Below are 14351 nucleotides of genomic sequence, written 5' to 3'. Positions count from 1 at the left end.
CGGTAGGCGTTGATTCAGAGTTAGGTGCTATTTCCATTTTATAGATAAGGAAACTGAAACACAAGGTTAAGTGACTTGCTCAATTAATAAGTATCTGAGTCTAGATTTAAACTCAGAGTTTCCTGATTCCCAGTTCAGTCCTCCATCCACTGTACCACCTACCTGTAGCTGGAGGACACGTTACTGTGATCTGGATTGGGTGATGAATTTCAATAGAATAAGCTTCAAAGAGGGAAAAGTTCTTGAGTGATGTTAGCAGAATTGAACTGTGAAGGAGAAAAAGTACTGCGTAATTGTTAGCAAAAGGAAAGACAAAGAGGTAACAAAGAATAAAGAATATTGTAACTCTTTGGGGAGAGTGTAATGGGAAGATACAACTAGAGCCAAAGAGAATCACTGGGAATTAAGTGTCGTCTGGGGGGAATCCTATTTTTGTGAGTGCCGTGAGACAGGAAGAGCATAAGAAGAAGAGCTCTAAAATGAAGGGGAGTTTGTTATTTATGGAATGGCAATTCCAGATGAATTGTGAGGCAAGTAATGCAAATAGTATTTATCACCACTTTATAGATGAGAAAATTGAGACTCCAAGAGGTTGCCTTGCCTATGATCAAATAGCCAATACAGTTTTGAAAAGTGATTTGAACTCATATCTGATTCCAAGTCTAAAACTTGGAATTCTATACCATGCTGCCTTTTAAGTGCTAAGGAAGAGTTAATATAATCATTGTATTTCTTCTTAACCTACTATGCTTAGATATATTTATTCATTCCCTGAAAATAAAATGAACATGTAGCCAATCTTTGCAGTGGGGAGTTCAGGTTGTGGGAGTTAGTTGGGCTTGGCTGACTTCTATATTGTCTTTTAGCCTTAACATGATAATGTAATTCATCAAGTAGTTATTACATGCATATGTGTGCAGAATATTGTACTAAGCATTGGACAAAATGTAACATGTAGAGACAGTGTGGTCCCTGCCTTTGTGGAGTTTATAGTCTAGGAGAAAATAAGGCAGAATGAATGAAAAGCATTTATTAATTGCTTAATATGTACCAAATATTGTTCTGAGTGCTCGAGATAGAAAAGGCAAAGCAGTCCCTTCCCTCAGAGAGCTCATACTGTAGTAGTAGACTGTGCATTTAGGGGAGAGGTGAACAAAGAGATATGATTTGTTCACTGAAATCACAAGGATGGAGACCTAGAACTTTTGTCTGTTTCATCCTTTCTGGGAATGAAAGTGATTGCATGGTTTATTAGAAAGTTACAAAATGGACTTCTGAGTCACATGAGCAACAAAATTAAAGACTTGATATTTTTTTCCTGATTCCTCACTTCTCCAACACAAAAATTATACACCAAAGATAAAGCAACTTCGGTTGTCCCCACAGTCTAGGATATGCAGAATCCAAAAGACAGTTGATTCAATTTAAACACACACACACACACATGAACTGGTACTCACTGACTGTGAGTTCACTCAATACCCCTGCCGCACCTCTCATGCTACCACAGCATGGCTACACCAGGAAACCCAAAGAAATGACACAAGCTTGCAACAAAACCCACCCCCATGTATCAGTCCCCTCTCCTTCTTTCTAGTGACATAGAAACCTCAACTCCAAGCAGCAGAAATTTGCCCAGTTTGTGACAGAGAGCCAGTGTGGCTATTGCCTTTCAGGAATAAAAGCCTGCTGGTTGTCACAACCCCACAGTTCCACTACCACAAAGCTCTGAATTGCTGGTATAGCATCAAAGAACTGAGGACAAGAGGGAAAGAAGACAGGATACAATGGTTGGGGAGAGGGAAAGGGGAAATGCTCTGTAGCATTCCTCCACATCTAAGGAAAAGAGCACAGCACTCAGCTGGAGCCACACCTGATTACCCTATAGTCACTTGGGGCATAGTTATAGCTATTGAACTGTTAACTACCTAACATGGGAGAAGGCTGAGATGCTTTGAGAGCCAGTCCCCAAGAAAACTGCAATCAGAGGGGAGGGAGTCAGAAAATGAGCAATAGGAGAAAATAAGGGAGTAGGAGAGGGAGTCTGAAATCACTAAAGATTTCAGGAAGAAGAAAACTCAAAGACATTGAAGATAAGCAGATAAATCAACAGGAAAAACAGTAACAGTAGAAGGAAACATGGCCTTTAGAGCTAATAAACTAACTCATGTATCTATGAATAAATACTGCAGGACAAATGAAAATAATCCAACACTTGATGAGACAGAATTCTAGAATTCTACTAAAATTCTAGGATTCTATTAAAATTATTTTTTAAAAAACTTGAGTCTATAATAGCAAGCAATTGACTGAGAATTCAAATATACTGAAGCTAAAAACATTTTAGAAGAAGAGAAGCAAAAAATAATGTTAAAAAGGTACAAAATATTATGTAAGGTTTAAGGGGGAAAGAGGTAAGGAAGATGGAAAGAAGATCAAAAAAGTTTTCATAGAAGATATTGAGCAAAGATGGATAGGTAGTACGTTTATAAGAATACACAACAGCTAGAGCAAATGTATGAATGTAGAAGAGCTCAGAGCATGTTCAGAGGACAGAGAGTAATCCAATTTGACTTGATTGATATCCAGAACATGTAAAAGAAAACATTATGAGGTAAGGCTGGAAAGGGGTAATATAAGATTTTGGAGGGCCTTGAATGCTAAGTGAAGTAGTTTAAACATAGTTTGTTAAGTAATAGAGAACCATTGTAGTTTCTATCACTCTTCTGCTCAAAATCTTTTGTTCTACAATTCTATCCATTAACCATTTCTTCCACCTCTTAACATTTTGTGATGTAAGTCCTTTGCTTTAGAGTCTATTGCATTTCTAATGATCTATGCTCTAAGTACTCCTTAAGCTCTGACATACGTAACATTCTCTGTTCTAAAGCTCTTTCAACTATGATATTCTGTGCTTCTAACCATCCTGATGTGGAATGTAGTTGAATAGAGTAGGAGAATCTTTGTCCCCAAAGAATGATAACTGTAGCTTATATTTTTGTTGTTGTTTTTTCCTTTTGGGGAGCTTAAAGCCCATTATATGTACTGATACCTAGTTTGCAAATCATCTGTCATTGTACTGAAATTGACCTATACACAAAGGAGGTTGAAGGTAGTTCTAGTGTCCCTATCACTGAACCAGTAACAACAAAGGCTGAAGATGAGGAGGTACTGGTACTGTTTTTGGAACAGCCGTCTCTGTGGTGGGTAGTACCTAAACCCACTTGAGAGAGGGGAGTTCACTCCATAGGCTTATAGGATTTCTATTCCCCTCTTGCTTCTCAAGTCCAGAGTGACTTTCCCTTTCACATCTCACCTAAAACAGTTTGTAAATTAATGATACACTTAATTTAAAAATTTTATATTAATCATGATCGTTTTGTATCTTAACCTCCTTCTAAAATATAAGTTCTATGAGAACTGTGGCCATGTCTTAGCTAAACTTTATAATACCAGGCACAATGTTTTGCCTTGACAGATGTCTGTTAGGTAAATGAGTGAACAGCAAACTGAGAATTAGGAGACCTCAGTCCAGCACTTAGTAAGTGTCAGAACTTAGCAAAGTCACTTAACCTTTTCTAAGTAACAGTTTCCTCTTCCATTAAACACGGACTAATACTGTTTGCACTATTTAATTGACAAAAATCTTTGATCTTCATGACAACCCTGTGAAATTGATCTTATAAGGATTATTTTCTCCATTTTACAGATAAAGAAACTTCAGGGAGTGGAAATGACTAGTAAATTTAGAATTGGAATTTGGACTGAAGTCTTGCTAACCTTCGATACACCACACCACCTTTTGTCATTGCCCTTTGCTTTTATCATCAGGTTCTAAATCAAAGCATTTCTATACTGTGTGTGTTAACAGCCTTGGCTGAATTTGTGACTTCAGAGGGCAGGAAGTCAAGCAAGGTCCCCACTACAACATAAAGAGGAAAGCATTTTTTAATTAATGGGATCGATGTGGAAATGTCACATTTGGTTTTGCTCCTCTGTGCAGGAAATGCCAGTTGGGTAGCTAAAGTGTTTGTCCATGTGTGTGTGTTTTTTCATTGCTGAGAAGAACCCACAGCGGCTGGTGGGGGTGGGGTTTGCCTCTGGCAGAGGCCTTGGCATATGTTGTAACTAAAAAAGAGAGGGAATGTGTTCGTGGACCTAGCTACATGAGAGCTGTTGGGTGTTCTTCAGTACCAGTTAGTATTTTTAATTGGGTAGGGTTTCTGGGGGACGTTTTTGACATCTGCTCATATCTTTGCCGAATTTTCTTCCTCAAAGTAAGAAACACAAGCTGTGTGGATAGAGTGATTTTTAAAAAATAATTGGAAGCAAAGATGTATCTCTAAGTCTTATAGGAAGACTACTTTTTAAGGAGGCAAAAACTAACAGGAAAATGATTAGTCCAGTACCTGACATTCAAATGCAGATATTCTGGAGTCTTTTAGATCTCTGGCCTCCGAAATAGGGGCCAGGGGTTTCCTGGGGATAGCAGCATCCTCCTAGCTGACTGTGGACTAACTCCAAGGGGTGTGTGACTGACCAGTTGGAGGGTGGTATGATAGGTTGTATCCTACCCTTAACTGCAAAAGTGCTAATCTTAGGATTTATCTCAAACATCTCCATACCTATATTTATCCCTCAACATTTAACCCTCTCCTCTCCTCTCTGAACTCCCAGTGCCATACCAGCCTCTAGTCTTCCCCTTTCTGAACTGGTTGTGTTCACATGCCATTGGAATCACCCCGAGGTTTTGCACTTGGAGATAGTGACCAGTAAGAGACCTATCTTGCCCTTTTTCACTTTGGATGGAGAAGAATGAATCACACAGGGTGAGAAGGTGTTGATGAATTGTGATCTGGGTCCTGGATGTCATTACATTCTTTCCCTCCCCAAACCTACCCATCTTCCAAACTTCCCTATTACTGTCAAGGGCACCATCCTTCCCACCACTCACATTCTAACAGTCTTAATGGCTTTCCTTCCATATCTAATCAGTTGTCAAATCTTGGTTCTATTTCCACATCTCTCATATTCACCTGCTTCTCTTGACTCACACAGTCACTAACCTCATTCAGACCCTCTTCACCTCTTGCATGTACCATGTGGACAGAATTTATGCCCCCATTCTCTGCCTCCTGTCTCTCTAGAATAGATCACCTTCTAGTTGCAGCAGACTTCTCTCATTAGTTTGGGCTTTGCATTCTGTAGCAATGACCTGTGGATAAGAGCACTGCATCTGACCCTCCCCACTTCTTGTTTTTAGGTAGGATAAAATGAAGTCACACAGCATGAATAGACCTGGGCAGGTGGCATTGTTTACCTTACCTTTCCCTTATTGTTGAGAGCATCACCTTCAACCTCACCTTCCTCTCAGATACCCATTTTGAACCTTGGTGTCGCCCAAGGCTATCACCCCACATAGCCAGATCTTGTCATTTTTGCCTCCAAAACCTCTCCTCTCTGTCTTGGCTCTACACACAGTAACCACCTGAGTTAATGACATTGTCCTCTCTGGCTCTTGCACCATGTTTCTAATTGGTCTTCCTGCTTTCCTGCCATCTCCCTGTTCACTCAATAAACTCTAGTGGCTCCCTGTTGACTTTAGGATCAAATATTATTTCATCTTCATCTCATACTTTTAAATTTTTTCTGTTTAACATCTTGTGATATATATATATATATATAGTGATTAATACAGGTATTTTAGAAGGATAAATTATACAGTAATTTGTAGGGATGGGGCTAAGAGTGGACCTGTGATTTTACTAATATAAAAACTCACAGCTGAGGAATATCCCTGTACTAATTAATGCAGGTTGGTATATTCTCTGCAATTTATACTCTTAGAAAATTGCCTAGAATGCCAAGGGTCTAAGTAACTTGCCCAGAGACCTATTCAGTATGTATCAGAGGTGGATCTTGCCCAAAGTCTATCTGTTTCCAAAACCAGCTCTCAATCCCCTGTGATGCCCTGCCTCATAATATATTAATGGTCCATGTGTGAACATTTTTAACTGATCAGGTTGCATGATCAAAAAAATTTGGAGACAACTGTTCTTAATGACTAAATAGTGGCTATACTAGAGATACCAAGTACTTCCTTCCCTTACTCCTCCTTTGAGTCTTTTTTGTTTATGTTCAGTAACCAGTATAGAATCAAGCAATGACAGATCTCCTGGGGACCTTGGAATATGAAATGTTAGAGCAGGATAGAATCTTAAAACATTAGAATGACAGAACATTGAACACCAACTATGAAAGTAAGAAGAACCCTTAAAATAATGTTGAGCAATAAAGACTAATTCCTGTCAGCTGCTAGGGAGTAAAAAGTATTAAGTGACACATTTGAATATTTTTGCAACTTTGCAAAAGAGGCAACATGGTATAGGATGAAAAGCCCTGTATTTGGAATCATAATACTTCTATTTAAGTCCTTACTCTGAGACTTATTTGATGTGTGGCTGGGGAAAGTCATCTTAATACGATGATCCTCAATTTACCCACCTGCAAAATGGGAATATTACTTCCATTCCCTAATTCACAGAGGTTTATCATGAAAAGCATTTTGTGAATCTTAAGACAGAATTAGAAATATGTTATAATTATCATATTGCTATAAAATATGTGTTAATAGTTATTACTATAATTATGCATATATTATCATAATATAAGCCTACATCATATACCATATTATCATAGAAATGAATATGAGATGTCATTATTATTGGTAAATACAATCCAGATTTCAACATATTCCTTCCTTTACATGTGATTATTTACAGAAAGTAAGGACTATGGCCCTTGAAGATGTTGTGATCCTGAACGTGGATACTAACACTCTGGAAACTCCTTTTGATGATCTTCAGAGCCTTCCAAATGATGTGGTGGGTAAATATGTCTCTTGGGAAAGCATTAGTAACCCAATGTTATCAAGATTATTGTGATTTAGATACCATGCAACGAGCAGTATTCTGTAACCATTCTGATGCTAAATGAAATACTACTAAGGTTTATAGCAGCTCTTTTTGTGGTGACAAAGAACTGGAAATATAATGGGTGCCCATCAGTTGGGGGGTAGCTGAACAAAGGTATATGAATTAATAGAATGTTATTGTGTATTAAGAAATAGTGCAAGGAGTGGATTCATAGAAACCTATGGAGACTTGATATATAAACTTAAACAAAGAAAACAAAATTATACAATGACAGTAGTAATATTGTAAAGACAAAACCACTTTAAATAACTTAAGTACCATGATCAACACATTGACCAAGCATGCTTCCAGAAGATCAAGATGAAACATGCTGTCTATGCCCTGACAGAGAACTGGCAGATTCAGAGTACCAAGTAAGACTTGTATTTCTTGGACATGGCTAATGAAGGAATTAGTTTTACTTGACGAAATATTTGTTACAAGGATATTGTTTTTCTTTTTTCTTTTCTCTATTGAAGGAGAAAGTGGGAGTGAGAGAAAATAGATTTTGTTCATTTAAAAAACACAAAATTTAGTTTTAAAAGTAAATACTTCTATGGGCTTATTCTGCAGTAAACTGGAAATAATTAAATAGTTGTTCATTCTGGATGACTTTGAAAAACTAGTTATTATATAAAAAAAATTTTGCACCCAATCATTTTCACATAAGTTCCACTACAGAATTTAGTGGCAACCCTGGGATCTAAATACTTGTTATATTTTTCATGAGCATCTGGATACTAGTCTGTCACCTTCACTGATGCCTTTCACTGTTGGTAGTGTCCTCAAGTGAACTTCTCTCTTTGAAGGAAGAAGGTATGGGAAAAGAAGGCGTTTTTAGCTTAAGCAAATTATGAGTCAAGGATGATAACAAATGGTCCCTTCTATCCATGCCATTCCTGTACTTTGTGTTCAAGCATGTGGAAAATTGTAATACCTTTGAAGTAAGGCCTTTAGCCTTCGAGTTAAAAAAAATTAATTTCTATCTATAAATACAGTGACCTGAGAGGGGACTTAGCAGGAAGGAAGGAAGGGAGGGAGTGAATATAACATTTGATTGTTATATATGATAACTAACAATTGAGTCTTGTCTTGCCAGTACCAGGTGTCCATGAGCCACAGGTTAAGTTAACATTGAGGTTCTTGGGGAACTGTTGTTCAGTTGTTTTAGTAATTTCTGACTGCCTAATCCCATTTTTGTGGCCAAGATACTGGAGAGATTTGCTGTTTCCTTCTCCAGCTCATTTTGCAGATGAGGAAACTGAGGCAAACAAGGTTAAGTGATTTGCCCAGGCTCACGCAGCTAGTAAATATCTGAGGCCAAATACAGACTGAGGTCTTCCTGACTTCAGATCCAGTGCTCTATCCATTGTACCATCTAGCTACACTTTCCCTTGAGGAATTAGGGAGCAATTATTTCAACTTGTATTCTCCTGGGCCAGGGTGGAGAACCTGCAGCCTCAAGGCTACATGTAGCCTTCTAGGTCCCTGGGTGTGGCCGTTTGACTGAGTCCTAGTTTTACAGAACAAATCCTTTTATTAAGGGGATTCATTCTGTGAAGTTTGAATTTAGTCAAAGGGCCACACTTGAGCACCTAGAGGGCTACATGAGGCCACAGATTCCCCATCCCTGTCCTCAGCCCCACTAAATGTCCTCCACCAGTCAGAATGAAAACTAAGCTTTTTGTATTTCATTGTAATGCTATTGCCTGCCTATTCTAAGTGGCATGGCTATGGGGAAAGGGGGATGATTTATTTTGAAAATGTTTAAGTGAATGTATTTGTGTAAATATTGGGGCATTGTGAATTGGAAGGTGTCAAGATAGCAGAGTGAGAAGTTGGCACCTTTGCTTTAGCTCCCACAAAACCTCTTCTGCAACAACAGCAAAAATGCATCAAACTAAATTCTAAACAGTAAAGCCAAGAAAAAGTCACAATGAGTCATTTTTCTAAACCAGGGCAGCTTAAGAAGATAGAAAAGTCTACAGGCACTTGTGTGGGAGTTAGCCAGAAGTGGAAAGCAGCAGTAGAAGTGGCAACACTCAGCTGTAGTTGGCGACAGCAGAGCAGAGCAGCCCAGTACCCATGGGTGGTAGGGAGACTGAATATCTAGGTAGAAAGAGATCCAGGACACTCCTCTGCTAACACTAGGAACAGGAACAGGGACATTCTGGCAGCTGTACTATCCTTTCCCTGGTTCTGAGTCACAGTATCTCATGGCAGAGAGGAGCAGTCATGGTCACAAGGGAACAAGAGCCTGTATCATCAGCTTTGGTAGCTTTCACTCCAGTGATGGTGAGGGGTTCAGACAGCTGTTCAGAAAGAGATGACAGGAGATCCTTTGCTGGTACTTGGTACAGTACCTGGTTTTGTTTGGCAACTCTATTGCCCATATACAGCTCCAAGTCTCAGTTCCAAGGTAGAAGGAGTGTTTGTCAGGGTAGGGGCCCTGATTGAAGTTGTAGGGCAGAGAGGAACACTAGTGCTTGTAGCTGCAGGGGAGCAGGAGCCCTTCCTGAGTAAAGACCAGAGCACAGACCAGGATAACAGCAACTATACCTCTATATCTCTCTGTTGATTATACCACCTTAGAAGCACCAAAAATTTTCAGACCTCTAGAATTAACCCTGAAAGCAGCAGTATGAAAAAAATTGAAGGTTGGAGCAGTACCTCCCTACCCCCAAGTAAACAGAGCCCAATTTTAACATAAAGATCAGAGTTAAGAAATAGGTTGGGATAATGAGCAACCACCAAAAAAAGAACTTGATCATAAAAACTTACTACATTGGCAAAGATAACCAAAACACACACCAAAAGATGACAACAATGCAAAAACAAATACAAGCAAAACCTCAAAGGAAAAAACTACAAATTAGACAGAAGCCCAGCAAGAATTCCTGGAAGAGTTAAAGAGATAAGAGTGATAGAGGGAAAATAAATGAAAATGACAGAAGAAAATTATGAGAAGACAATTAACAGCTTTAGTAAAAGAGGCACAAAAAAATACTGAAGAAAATAACACCTTAGAAAAACAGAATTGGCCAAATGGTAAAAGTTGTACAAAGATTCATTGAAGAAAATAACACCTTTAAAAATAGAATAAGCCAAATGGTAACAGATGCAAAAAAAAAAAAAAATTCACTGAAGAAAGGAACTCCTTAAAAAGCAAAACTGGCCAAATGAAAAAAAAGGTAAAAACACTCACTGGAGAAAATAATTCCTTAAAAATTGGAATTGGACAAGTTGAAATGAATGACTCCATGAGAAATCAAGAAATATTAAAACAGAAGAAGGAGAGAAATTTCTCATCTGAAAAATGTCTTCAAAAAACAGACTGAGGAGAGATAATTTAACAATTATTGGACTACCTCAAAGCCATGATCAAAGAAAGATCCTAGATATCATATTTCAAGAATTTGTAAAAGAAAATTTCCCTAATATCTTAGATCCAGAGGGTAAATAGACATTGAAAGAATCCACTGATCACCTCCTGAAAGAGATCTCAAAATGAAAACTCCCAGGAATATTATAGTAAAATTCCAGAGCTGACAGATTCAGTGGAGCCACAGTCACAATCACACAAAATTAAGCAGCTTCCACATTAAATGAGTAGAGGGCTTGATATATGATATTCTGGAAGTCAAAGGAGCTAGGATTATACCTAAAAACAACTTACCCAGCAAAACTGAGTATAGTCTTTCAGGGGAAAAAATGGACATTTAAAGAAATAGAGGATTTTCAAGCATTCCTGATAAAAAGACCAGAGCTGAATAGAAAATTTGACTTTCCAATATAAGGCTCAAGAGAAGGATAAAAAACTAATTATGAAGGAGTAATCTAAGACATTCAATAAAGTTAAACTGTTTATAATTCTCTATGAAAAGATGATGCACATAACTTCTGAGAACTTTATCATTACGAGGGAAGTTAGAAGGAGTCTACATAGACAGAGGGCATGAATATGAGTTGATTACATTGAGATGATTTTTTTGTTGAAAAGGGATAGAGGGATATGCCAAGAGAAAGGGGGGAAGGAAGAAGAAAAATGAGGAAAATAATCTCACATAAAAGAGAGCTCAAGGAAAAGTTTTATCAGTGGAAGGGAAAATGGGGGGGGGGGGGAGGTGTTGAACAATATTTGAACCTCACTGTCATTGGAACTGGTTCAAAAAGGGGAGAATATATGTGTGTGGTGTATATATATGAAAAGATACACACACATTCAAACACATATGTGTTCAGTTGGGTATAGAAATCTGTCATACCTAATGGGGGTGGAGTATGATAAAAGAAGCAAGGGTGGACTAAGGGAGGCAGTACAGAAGTAAAACAGACCTTTGAGGAGGGACAGAGTAAAAAGAGAGAGAAGGATAAACAGAAGAAAATAGAATAGAGGGCAGTTAGTAATCATAACTGTGAATGTGAATGGGATGAACACACTCATAAAACAAAAGTCAATATCAGAATGAGTTAGAAACTAGAATCCAGCAATGGGTTGTTTACAAGAGACACACTTGAAACAGAAAGGCACACAGAGTTAAATAAAGGGCTGGAGCAGAATCTGTTATGCCTCAGCTGAAGTTAAAAAGGCAGGAGTAGCAATCATGATCTTATACAAAGCAAAAGCAAAAAGAAACCTAATTAGAGAGATAATCAGGGAAACCACATTTTGCTAAAAAGGTTCCATAGACAATGAAGTAATATCAAAAAATTTTACAGCAAATTTCTCTGATAAAGGCCTCATTTCTCCAATATATAGAGAACTCAGTCAAATTTATAAAATTAATCACTATTCCTCAGAAGTGGTCTATCAGACCTATCAGAAGTGACTGGAAGGGATGTAGGAAAATAGATATATTAACAAACTATTGATGGAGTTGTGAAGTGGTCTAATCTTCTGGAGAACACTTTGGAACTATGCTCAAAGGGCTATAAAACTGCATGCCCTTTGACTAGCAATACCAATACTAGTTCTGTATCTCAAAGAGATCAAAGGAAAAAAAGGATCTATATGTACAAAAATATTTATAGCAATGTTTTTTGTGGTGATAAAGAATTAGAAATTGAGGATATACCCATCAGTTGGACGATGGCTAAATAAGTTGTGGTATGTGATTGTAATGGAATACTGTTGTACCATAAGAAATGACAAGTAGGACGGTTTCAGAAGAAAACCTTTTAAGTTTTATACGAATTATTGCAAAGGGAAGTTAGCATAACCAGAACATTGTACACAGTAACAGGTATATTGTAACGATAATGAACTTGAAAGACTTAGCTTCTCTGATCAATATAATGATCAAAAACAATTTGGAAAGGACTCATGATGAAAAATGCTCTCCACCTCCTAAGCAAGAACTGATAAATTCTGAGTGCCAATTGAAGTATAATTATCTCACTTTTTAATTTTTCTTGCCTTTTTGAAATATTGCTAAGATTTGTTTTGTATGATTTCACATGTGTAATTGATATATTGCTTGCCTTCTCAGTGGGTAGGGAAGGGCCTGAAGGGAGGGAGGGAATTAAAAACTCAATTTTTTTAATGTTAAAAATAAATCAATAGTAATTTTTAAAACAAAATTTTAAGGAGGTAAAATTTAGCACAGTACAATTAGAACCATACATCAAAGTAATGCTAAAGAGTTTCCTGTCATCAGAAAAATAACAAGGGTTAAACGACTACATATCAGAGAACAATCTCTTTAATCGAGGGGAATTCTCACATATCTAGAAACTCAACTATATAACTTATGAGATAGTGAAAAGACAGACTCTAATTATTGGAATGGATCTCAAGAAGTCTTCTAATCCAGCCTCTACTGGAGCAATAATCCCCACTTTCAGCAAACTTGACTAATGGTCATCCAGCCTGTCTTTGAATACCGCCAGTGACAGGAAGCTTATTACCTCACCAAAAAACCCCTTCATTTGGATAATATTAACATTATGTAATTATTAGGAAGTTTTCTTTGTCTCCAACCAAAATCTGCTTCTCAGTAACTTCTACTCATCACTCTTAGATAAGCTCCCAGGGGGCAAGCAGAACAAGTTTTATCCATTTTCCACAATAAAGCCCTTCATGTCCTTGAAAATAGCTGGGCTTCTCTAAGGACTTTCTTCTTCAGGAAAAAGATCCTCCTCTTTCATATAGCATATTCTTCATGACTCATCATCCTTGTTGCCTTTTACTGGGCTTACTTCTTTCTGTTCTAAAATGCACCTGAAATTGAAGTATTCTGACCAGGACAGAAGTTAATCAACTTAATTAATATATTCCTTGTTCTGTACAATATGCCTCCCTTAATGCATCATAGAATATCATTAGTATTTTTGGTTGCCAAGTTACATTATTGACTTATTGAGCATGCAGCCTGCTAAAAACCTGCAGATCTTTTTATAGAAGGTATTGTCTAGATACATCTTTAATCCTATAATCACAGTTATTTTTTAGCTCAAGCAGAGAACTTTACATTTGTTCTTATTAAATTTCATCTTGAATTTCACCCCATCCATAATTCTAGCCTATCAATAGCTTTTCGCCTCCTGATTGTTATCAAGCATGTTAACTATACCTCTAAGCTTCATGTCATCTTCAAGTTTGACAGACATGACATTTGTGTCTTTATTGAATTCATTGATTTTTTTTTTTAAATTTTCTACAGCATGGGGCCAAGAATGGATTTTTTGAGGTGCTTCATTAAAGAACTCCTTATCAGTTGACATTCAGTGGCTAAAACCTGATCCTTCAGTTGGTCACTCAACTCTCTGTACAGTAAATTCATCTAACTTTATTATCATCTAGACAAGAAATGTCAAACCTATGGCCTACAATACTCCAGTAGAACCGCAAGCAGATTAGAATGTAATTGGACAATATTTAATAAAATAAAAACACAACAGAATATGTATAATGTTATAATGTTAATGTGTGGTTTTCAAAGTCGATATATGGTCCTCAGGGATCCATTAGTGACAAGTATTTCTATTTGCTTTTGACACCACTAGTCTAGACTGTTATCTTTTTTTCCTGGGTAATTAATAATTTATTAATTAGGCTAGCCCAAAATGAGTAAATTGATGGTCATTGGTTTCTCTTGGTAATCAAAGACCCGCAGTGGAGATCCTGAAATCCTTAAATATTTTTCTGAAAGAGAATGCCCCAGACAAGTGAAAAGCAGTCCTGATTGGTGGACATTTAAAAAGGAGATAGGCTAGAAGTCTTTAAAGCTCATCCTGTTGAGAATTTGATTTGATCGTGAGACTCAACCACATTCAGCAATCTGGACAGGGGAATCCATCTCCATCCAGACCTCTGTGCTTGGTTTTCTCCTTCATCTGAGTCATCCTAAGTTCTAATGTAGGGGTACAAGGACAGGG

At 37.5% G+C, this 14351-nt stretch overlaps 1 protein-coding gene across 8 annotated transcripts in view; it reads left to right on the top strand.

The window, feature by feature from the left end:
- The window catches only part of DENND1A (DENN domain containing 1A), a 695411-nt gene that overhangs the window by 458945 nt on the left and 222115 nt on the right, over positions 1-14351 (top strand). For all 8 annotated transcript variants that reach the window (XM_072631873.1, XM_072631875.1, XM_072631872.1 and 5 more), the window contains one exon: positions 6783-6884. In XM_072631873.1, the coding sequence (XP_072487974.1) occupies positions 6783-6884 (102 nt within the window). The remainder of the gene's footprint in view (positions 1-6782; positions 6885-14351) is intronic.

Source organism: Notamacropus eugenii, chromosome 1 (genome assembly GCF_028372415.1).
Source record: "Notamacropus eugenii isolate mMacEug1 chromosome 1, mMacEug1.pri_v2, whole genome shotgun sequence".
NCBI classification, from domain to species: domain Eukaryota; kingdom Metazoa; phylum Chordata; class Mammalia; order Diprotodontia; family Macropodidae; genus Notamacropus; species Notamacropus eugenii.
Note: the sequence above shows the minus strand (reverse complement) of the source record. Positions and strands in the feature narration are given on the sequence as shown.